Source organism: Triticum dicoccoides, chromosome 2B (assembly GCF_002162155.2).
Source record: "Triticum dicoccoides isolate Atlit2015 ecotype Zavitan chromosome 2B, WEW_v2.0, whole genome shotgun sequence".
In the NCBI taxonomy this organism is placed as follows: Eukaryota; Viridiplantae; Streptophyta; class Magnoliopsida; order Poales; family Poaceae; genus Triticum; species Triticum dicoccoides.
The window spans coordinates 47,496,429-47,506,218 of NC_041383.1; the positions used below are offsets into that span (position 1 = coordinate 47,496,429).

The window sequence follows — 9,790 nt, forward strand, 5'->3', positions numbered from 1 at the left end:
GGCGAGGTTTTTTTCTTTCATTATGGAACTCGTTTAAACTTTTTTGAGGGACATTTAATTTATTTTTAGATATGAAGGAATTTCCTAAGTACAAGTTATACACGTCCATGTTTGATATTTTGATGTGGACCTACGTGTATATACACAGATTGACTAGCTGGAAAATAATCCTATATGACCGGGTCGTATGGACTCAAGCTGGAGACCTGCTTCTCTGCATGACACGTGCTGAATTGAATCTCAAAGCATCTCAGCGTTATCCTTCACCGAAAATAATCCTATACGACCAGGTCGTATGGACTCAAGTTGAAGACCGGCTTCTCTGTGTGACACGTGGTGAACCGAATCTCAAAGCATCTCAGCGTTCCCCACGTACCTCACGTACTGATGAACTGGTACACGAAAAAAAGCGGGTCTCCAGCTTGGCCTCACGTACCTCACGTACTGATGCATGGGTGCACGTATATTTGTTTTTTTTAATCACATGCATGTTACGACCTACACTACTCACGTTCTGATCATGTATGGATTTAAGCTAACCTGCACACGACTCCGTGCAGTTGGCATCTCCGTGGACGTCGCCGCTGGGTCGTACCGTCGTACGATACACACGAATACCCATACGCCTGCATTTGTACCTCCCCTAATACCCGCTCGGCCGGCAAATATGCATACATATCCAAATACTTGTGTGCATACAGCCGTCGACCTCCAAGAGATAAACACCGAGAGGGGTCACGTCTCCTTTTCCTTACTGAAGAGGGACAAATGTTGATATTTGCATAGAATTATCTAAGAGACGGATCATGATTTTTTTTAAGGTGGAGCGAAGTCTCACTAAGATTATTTTTATGTGAATCAAAGGAGTCAATAAACAAACAATGCACACTAAAAACGACTAACCAAATACCAACATGTTTCAATAGGAAAACAACCTAAAACATACTGATAGTGCAGCTTTTAATGGCGTCTAGAAGACCCGGGCAATGTCAATGCACTACCCTCCTTCTGAGAATCTTCTTTAATTTTACGAAGATCAATACTTTTGAAGATCTCTCGCTCAATGTAACACACCATCAAGTCATTAAACCAGGCATCAGACATCTTGCTGCACAACTCAGTGTCGATGATTTTCATTGATGAGAAGGCTCTTTCAACTGTTGTCATCGCTACCGGTAGTAGCAATGCCAACTCAATGAGGTGATAAACGGCAGGAAACATAACATTCCTTTGAAGTTCAACCATCCTTTTAGCTAGGCTTGCAATATCATGACAAGTTCTAAAGTCTTCAATTCTTCTCATATGGATAATGAATAGCTCAAGGTTATCAACTATATGTTCACGTTCATAATCTGCGAAATCCTCGTGATAAATCTGTGTGAGTCTAGCAAGCTTATTCACATTGTATCTACAAAAGGGGTTTCTTGGGTCAAGACAAGAGAAGTTTTTGAGCAGCTCCGAAGATACTCCCTCCGTCCTTTGAAGCGTGTACTCCCAACTTTGTTGAAAAGTAAAAAAAAATATTATGTTTGACCATATTTATACAATAATACATGAACATTTATACCATCAAATTAGTAGCATTAGATTCATCATAAAATATATTTTCATCGTATACCTATTTAGTTTCACAAACATTGATATATTGTTGCGCAAACTCGGTCAAACTTTGAGATAGTTTGACCCTCCAACAAAGTTGGAAGTACACTCTTTAAAGGACGGAGGAAGTACCTCATTAAAACGATGATAAAACTCTATGGTGATGGAGTCTATGGCAGCATAGAAGGTGTCTACACGGAAGAAATGATCAGATGTGACATTGTTCTGTCCACCTTTTCTTGATTTTCCCCACTTTGTAAAGATGTCGTCCATATTTGGTATTGGAATGTCGGCTTTGGTGCAAAAGACTTTGACATCTTCCAAGAGTGGCTCCCAACCATCGTTTCTCCAATTAATCAAATGTGTTCTCACATCCGTAACCAATGACATTGCCTGAAATGAGACAATTACAATTTTAGATGCATGTATGTTTACATAATTAAAATAAGAGTAAAATGCATCAGCGGTCATTGTACTTGTGTCGAAAACTCACTTCGGTCACTGTACATAAAAATACGGTTCATACGGTCATTGAATACGACTTGAGATGATTATACGGTCAGTGGTCACTGTATAGCTTTGTATTTTGCCTACTTTGACCACTCAAACTACCTTTATGGCACAAAATGCAGTCAACAATCTGTCTCTACCTTATGCTCAAAAAAAAAATCTCTCTACCTTTGTGGGTCCAACATGTCAGTAGGTAGAAATAAACAAAATAAATTAAAATGCACCGGATCAAACCTGAGAGATCTCAGGGTGGTAACCCGCACGCTCAAGCAACCTTAACCGAAACATTTTAGTGTTCGTTTTCATAGTAATGTTCTTTTATACAGAAGCACAGCATACAACAGCACGGGTGCACGCAGCAAATACGCATTGCAGCCATCTACACGCCCAAATCTCTCCGGTACCTCGCCATGCAACCCGTGGACTCCTGTGTCGCCAACGCGTCTGCCGTCTCTCAGGTCCGAGCCCTCGCACCATGTCTTCCACGTGCTCGCCGCGATCTCCGGGCGTTCAGCGTCTGGTTCACACGCAGCCTGCGGCAGCTTGGCGCGCCTGTGCAGCCTCTCACCATTCTCAACTTGCACGTACACACACAAGCAAGCACAAACAAAGCTAAGTACGCGTGCACAGCAAGCAGTAGCCGCCTGGAATGGCCAGAGGGATTGGACGGTGCCGGGGTGCAAGTCGTGCTGCCCGTCATCCGGTACTGGGTCTCATGAGCGCTCGCCGCGTCGCAATACCGATCGATGCCGGCGGATGTACAGGAGCTGCGACACGAGGCAACGCAACGCATGCCAACTCTCTGTTTGCATGAGATGGCCACATGAACGACAAGTGGAGATATCCACATTGGTCGCTCTCGTCATGCGCCCGCCCACACCACGGTAGCGCGGCTGCCGGAGCACCACCCGGTGGCCTCCGATGTGTCATGTATGCATGCTACAGTATGTGCTAGGCTGCTAGCTGTGTGCCTGCGTGCGTGTTGTGTGCGAGTGTATGCAACTGTGCATGCGTGTTGTGTGCGACTGTGTGCATGTGTGTTGTGTGCTCTTAATAATAAGGTCACCTTCTAATTATTTAGCGCAACGAGCGGCTGGTTTAATCAGCTAGCTCTTTCTCGCGGTAGCGACAAGACCCTAGTTTAAATCCTCGCTGTCACATAGTTTTTCCTAAAAAGAATTATTATTCAACTCACTGACCGCAGGTGTGACCCTCATAAAAAGGTACAGAGGATAGGCAGTCTGACTGGTCAAAGTATGCAAAATACAAAGCTATACAGTGAGCCAATAATCGTATAATCACCTCAAGTCATATTTAATGACTGTATTGATCATACTCTTATGTACAGTGACCAAAATGAGTTTTAGACACAAATACAGTGACTGCCGATGCATTTTACTCTTAAAAAAATATGGTTACAATCGGTGTTATATCCAAAGTTTGAGAAGTTTTTACGTTATTATGTCACTTTAAGATTGCTTTCTAATTAAGCTTCTAACCAACCAATCCACGCAACTAGCTCCAACTCTTGTTGCTTTGCCAATTCAGTTTATCTCCATGTCAATGCCTCAGAAAGGAATGAGGTTGGGCCCGTGGTGCGTGTCACTAATCGAAAAAATCATCGTTACTGAGTACATTTCCATTTGCCAAGTACTGTATCACGGCATCACGGAAAAAGCAATGTAAGCCGAGTGTGGCACTCGGTAAACATTAGGACATGGCACATGGGAAGCTCAGTCGAGCCCAACCCATTACATACTCAACAAACATAAAAGAACTCGGCTTATGCACTGTATGCCGAGAGCCCAGTGGAACGCACCCGGCAAATAGGAGCCACGTGGCACAACTGTTTGCACCTAAAGGCCCTGTGACGGTGAGCAACTTTTGCCAAGAACCTCGATGAAACGTACCCGACAATCTATGAGGTATTTAAACCTGACGAACCCTAGCGGCCGCTCTCATTGCATTCTCAATCAGGGACAGGTCGCCGCTCGTCCTCGTGTGGTTCCGTCGCCGCCGCCAGGCCTCGCCTCTGCCACCAGGCCTATACGTACCCGCCGGTAGCCGCCGTGTGAGCCAACCAGTCGGATCCGATGTCGCCCGAGGCCCCTCGCACAGTCCTCCCTACACGGCTCTGGCCCCAAGTTCGCCGCCGCTGGCCGCCACCACAACTCATTGTCGACACATTTTTCTGCCGACCGACCACCTGGACGCCAACAACCCTACGATGAGCTAGCTATAGGGTGGCTTCCCCTGTCTTTTCCTTTTTCTTTTATGCTATTTATGTCAATATTTTCTACATTTGGAAAATCCATATATACATATGCCATGACATGATGATATGGATAATATATATGCATCTATGGATTGTATGAAAAGTTTGGATGTTCCCGACAAAAAAGAATAGATTTTGGTGGATATATAGATTATATATGGATGTTTACGGATATATGTTTTTATTTTTTGCGTGTAAATGAATGCAATGCATGTATAGTTTGAGAGAATATGTATGAAATTTTATATATACATCTATGGATTGAATGCAATGCATGTATGTTTATGAATACGATTGTTATATTTTGTTAATGTGTGGATCGATATGCGTAAAGTATTTGAAAATGCTTTATTTTTTTGGTGATCAGTGATTAATGACATGTTTGTATTATTTGTGAATTTTTTAAATGTTGCAATTGTAAATATCCTATGGTTAATTAATTAAACATTTTCTAACCGGATATTGTGTGCCAAGTATGCATGCATGTCACAATATTTCTTATAAATGCTAGTTGTGTTTTATTCATAATATATAGTACATGTGCTTTATAGTGGTGACAAATATGCATGTCAAACAGGATATGACGGTGTGCCAAGTATGCATGTCAAACAGGATATGACGGTGTGCCAAGTATGCATGTAAGAGGGCGCAGAAACTTTTCAAGTGGATCATCATTCAATATCGATCTGCTCATTGAGGGCTTCCAAAATTCAATGGTAACAATCTCTCTCTCTCTCTCTCCCTATAAATATATATTATTTTCCATAAAATCCTAACCTTTTATGTTATTATTTTAGTGGTTTTACAATGCATCTTATGTGTGTTTGTTTTGTGTTTATTGCAAGGATTATCTCATGCAATGGTAGGCTAGAGTTCAATGAATTAATGGAAGAGAGTGTGCCTTGTGTGTCGTGGGGTCACTTACTGTTGAATATATGAGCAAATTACTACGAGATTTAATCCGAATAAACAGAAGATAAATCATGACAGCACTAGCAGAGATTAAACTAATCATGCGAACTAGCATAGTAGATGAACAGATCACATCTAGGGCACATACTAGAAACATGAATTCTACCACGATCTCGAACAAGAAGGATAGAATCACATATGTACGGTGCAACGGGAGCGGCACCGCCGGCGTTGATGTTGTTGCCCATGTCGTTGAGGATGAGGTTGCCGAGGTCGGGGAAGAAGTCGTCGTTGGCGAAGTCGTCGCTGCCAGTAGTCGCGCGAGTGCGCTCCCCAAAAACCTGATCGCCCCACTCCCATACAGGATCACGAGAGACGGGGTTCCGGAGGCCTACTGTCCCTTCTCGCGGTGCACGCCGGAAGGAGGAATGGAGAAGACTTGCATGGCGGCGCAATGATCTGGAACGGTGGTGCGAAACCATACAAAGCGTCGACGGCTAGGGTAAACGCGTGCCTGACTATATAATGTGGGCCGGGTAGGTCGTGGACGCGTCCATTAATTATTAATTGATGACATTAATTATTTCCGAGCAACAAAAATATAGACAACGTGCATAGCTCTGTCCTCGGCTCATTCATGCGGCGCGGCGCGTCGTGACGAGGCGTGGCGAGCGAGGAGGAGAAGCGCACGTGTAGGTCTCCTCTTCTCATGCTCATGCAAGTGGTAGAAGAGCTCACCTTATAAATAGGTGCAACTCTCTCTATCAACTTTTGGGATGAGACTAAACTTTGGTCTCACTCACACCACTCACATGTGTGCATGAATGGGTCAAAAGAATTTCAGAATTTTAGTTAGGCTTTGGGCCAAGCCCAGTAGCAAATTCCAACACTTACATCATTGAACTGCAGAAAGCACGGACAAGGACCCGTATGGGAGGCGAATGATGGGTTCAGCTCATTACACAGAACGGTCTAACCGGTGGAGAGATGATATGTTTTTCCTTGACAAGACCAGTTCCCACAATGCAGGTTGTCTATCTCACCGATTCGAACGATGATGACCCATTTCATTCTTACGTCTTCAACAAAAGAATCAGGCTCGACGACTATAAGTCTGGCCGCCCTCCTTGACACACTACCGCCAAACAATATCTACATTGGGGTGTCATTTGTGACTCGCCTAATGGACACAAATCTTATCACCAAACACGTGATGGTATGTTCTCTTAAGTTATATCCATATTTGTTCTTCGTCCATGTGTGGCATCCCAGAGACTACCTAAGAAGATACTCCCTCCGTTTCTAAATATTTGTCTTTTTAGAGATTTCAACAATAACTACATATGAAGTCAAATGAGTGAATCTACGCTCTAAAATATGTCTATATACATCAGTATATAGTAGTCCATTTAAAATCTCTAAAAAGACAAATATTTAGGAATGGAGGGAGTAGTTACCAACACTCCTATGTCAGGTGAAGAAGGCATTGCTCTGGACGGCTCAAAAGAGATGAACATGAGGACGGCAGGAGGTCGGAGAAGATGATGTTGGCCATTCATCTTGCATCGGACGGCTCAAAATAGATCGACTGACAAACGTTTTTTCTTTTCAGTCGACACTTACACCTAGCCACGTCCTTGCCAATTAAATGAGCGGGAGGGGCACCGCACCCGCAGAAAGGGATTCAACAGAAAATTAGTTACGTACTACGCTCTGACTTACGAAGGCTCCACTACGTACTAGAGTAGATGATACTCCTTCTGTTCCTAAATATAAGTCTTTGTAGAGATTTCACAGATATATCTAGATGCATTTTAGAGTATAAATTCACTCATTTTACTCCGTATAATATATATGCATGCATATCCATGTGCTGCGTGGAACCTACGTATGTACGAGAAGGACGCGATCGAGCACCAGCTAATGCAAAGTGGATCACCAACCGAATAACAAATGACGACGACGTGGATCAAATCGTTGATCGATGCGTGCAGTGGACTCTGAAATCAACCGAGTTTTAATTCGCCATCTGAAATTTCGGCGCGCCAAACGCAAATTGGTCTGTCTCTAATTGCGTTGATCATCGATGACCGATCAATGCAGATGCCTATATAAGCCAGCCATGCGTGGCCTGTTCCATCCATCGATCCATCCATCCATCCATCGCTATTTACTTCCCACAGGCAAGTAGTGGAGTTCGATTCAGGGGTTCAGCCATGGCAGCTCCGAGAGCACTCGTCCTCGGCGTCCTGCTGCTGATCGCCGTCTCCAACACCGAGGCGGCGTCCGTCGTCGTCGGCATGGCCAAGTGCGCCGACTGCACCAGGAAGAACATGAAGGCCGAGGAAGCCTTCAAGGGTAAGCGCTGATGTGCTACTCCATTGTGTGGCATTGCTGGGTTGACGCTTATCACCATTGTTCTGCCATGAACGTACCCCAGGTCTTCAGGTGGCGATCAAGTGCAAGAGCGTCCACGGCGACTACGAGAGCAAGGCGGTGGGTGCCCTCGACCGCACCGGCGCCTTCAGCGTGCCCCTGGCCGCCGACCTCCACGGTGCCAACTGCGTCGCTCAGCTCCACAGCGCTGCCTCCAACACGCCGTGCCTCGGCCAGGAGCCATCCAAGATCGCGCCGGTGTCCGAGGGCACCACCTTCGGCGTTGTCGCCGGCGCCAAGACCAACGTGTTGGCATCGCCAGAGTGTGCGTCGGCGACCCTGCTCGGGCCGATCAAGAAGCACATCATCGAGCACTTCCACCACAAGAAGCCCGTGCCACCGAAGCCGGAGCCCAAGCCCCAGCCCCACCCAGACTACGGCCCGGTACCCAAGCCTGAGCCGAAGCCGCAGCCCCACCCGGACTACCACCCCATCCCTCCCACGCCCACCTACGGCGGCGGCGGCGGTGGCGGTGGATACCACGGACACCACTAACTCCGATCTGCCACCGTCCGGCCCAACACTGAAATTTCATCACCGGGTTCAGTGAGTGATCGAGGTCGTTGCTTTGGTCTTCTGCCATTCGCTGCCCCGTTTTAGTATCTGCACTGCAGAGTTGAGAGTTCAGAATAAACTTTGTGAGGAACACATGCATGGATTAGTGTGCTTCGATTGCTTTTTTATGATTGTAATTTCGGTGTGTGCTTTGTATAAGAAGTTATTGTGGATCAAGTAATTTAATCAAGTCCATTTGTGTCAGTGAAATTACTGCAGATGTTGGCTTCTTCTGGCTTGATCTCATTCTGCTGTGTGCTGCCTGCTTTTACTTCATGTTTTGTCTAATGATTTAGGCTTGCTTTATGTTTTTCTTTTTCATTTTTTAGTCAGAATTGTGTGATGGCTTCTTTAATGGAAAAATGTCTTGCCATGGTGCAGTTGTTTAAAACAATCATTACTCTTAGCTACTATTCAGATCTGTGGATTGAAACTCAAGTGCGATTCAGGCAAGTGTGCAAATGGATCTGTCATGGACAACCCATGGCATTCATGTCAAAAACAAAATTGCAGCTACCAGGGATCATGCATTCATATATACTGCCCGTTCTATTTGGACTTCTTTCAGCCTAAGCAGGAGGGGAACTGGGCCATGGTCCAGTCCAGCTCAAGTACATAAGGGTGCATATTTGGCTTGAATTGTTGAAGACCACCAAACAATCAATACCACTTGGGCATGAGAGTGATGCTCAAAAAAAAACTAGGGCATGAGAGAACCTTCTTGTAAGTCAGGTACATGTATTTACAGGGGTAAAGTTTTTCTTTGGCAAAAAGGATCCATATCTATTATAAAGGTTCACCAAAAGTAGAATTACAAAGCACCAGATATATGATAAAAATTACATCGACGACCCTTAACGGCCGAACGACCACTACGACCACCAGAACGAGCCGCCGGATTGTCGGTGTCACCGCTCCCATATTGGCGCCGGTCTGACCTTGCCGGTGACAACTGAAAAGTCTTTGTGCAGATGTCCTTAATTAAGGACTAACGCCTGGGAGCTCCAGTTATCGAACTGAACGTGGTTAGAGGGAGGAATCGAGGAGATGCTAAAACACTTGGACCTCAATGATGAGCAACTTGATAATGTTGTTCTTGGGCGACTAAGGTGAAATGATCAAGGAACATGCAAGATGGAAAGCACAACACGAGCAAAATCGTTCACTTTGGGTGCTATGTTCGGTGATACTGAAGTACGTGTGGACTATAGTGCATGAACCAAAGTATGGAGAGGCAGGTGAAAACTTCCACCACAAGAAGCCCATGTCACCAAGTGGGAGCCCAAGCCACATCCCACCCGGAGTACCATTTCATCCCTCACATGCCCACCTACTACGGTGGCGAACACCCCTAGTCTGTGATTACCATCTACCACCCTCCCACCCAACATTGATATCCGCACGGTTTCATGTTGCTCTCGCATGCATGACTCGTTTGGTTCCTTTATCATTCTTTGCCATGTTTTACGCATATGCTTAACTCAACACCTCATAATAACAGAG

General features: G+C 45.2%; 1 protein-coding gene across 1 annotated transcript; it reads left to right on the plus strand.

Annotated features, from left to right (window-relative positions):
- Positions 1 to 7,446: 7,446 nt before the first annotated feature.
- LOC119362046 (proline-rich protein 4-like) lies at positions 7,447 to 8,505 on the plus strand. The gene is made up of 2 exons (XM_037627217.1): positions 7,447 to 7,654; positions 7,737 to 8,505. Exons 1-2 carry the CDS (start codon positions 7,513 to 7,515, stop codon positions 8,225 to 8,227), a joined length of 633 nt encoding a protein of 210 aa, XP_037483114.1. The 5' UTR covers positions 7,447 to 7,512; the 3' UTR covers positions 8,228 to 8,505.
- Positions 8,506 to 9,790: the final 1,285 nt, after the last annotated feature.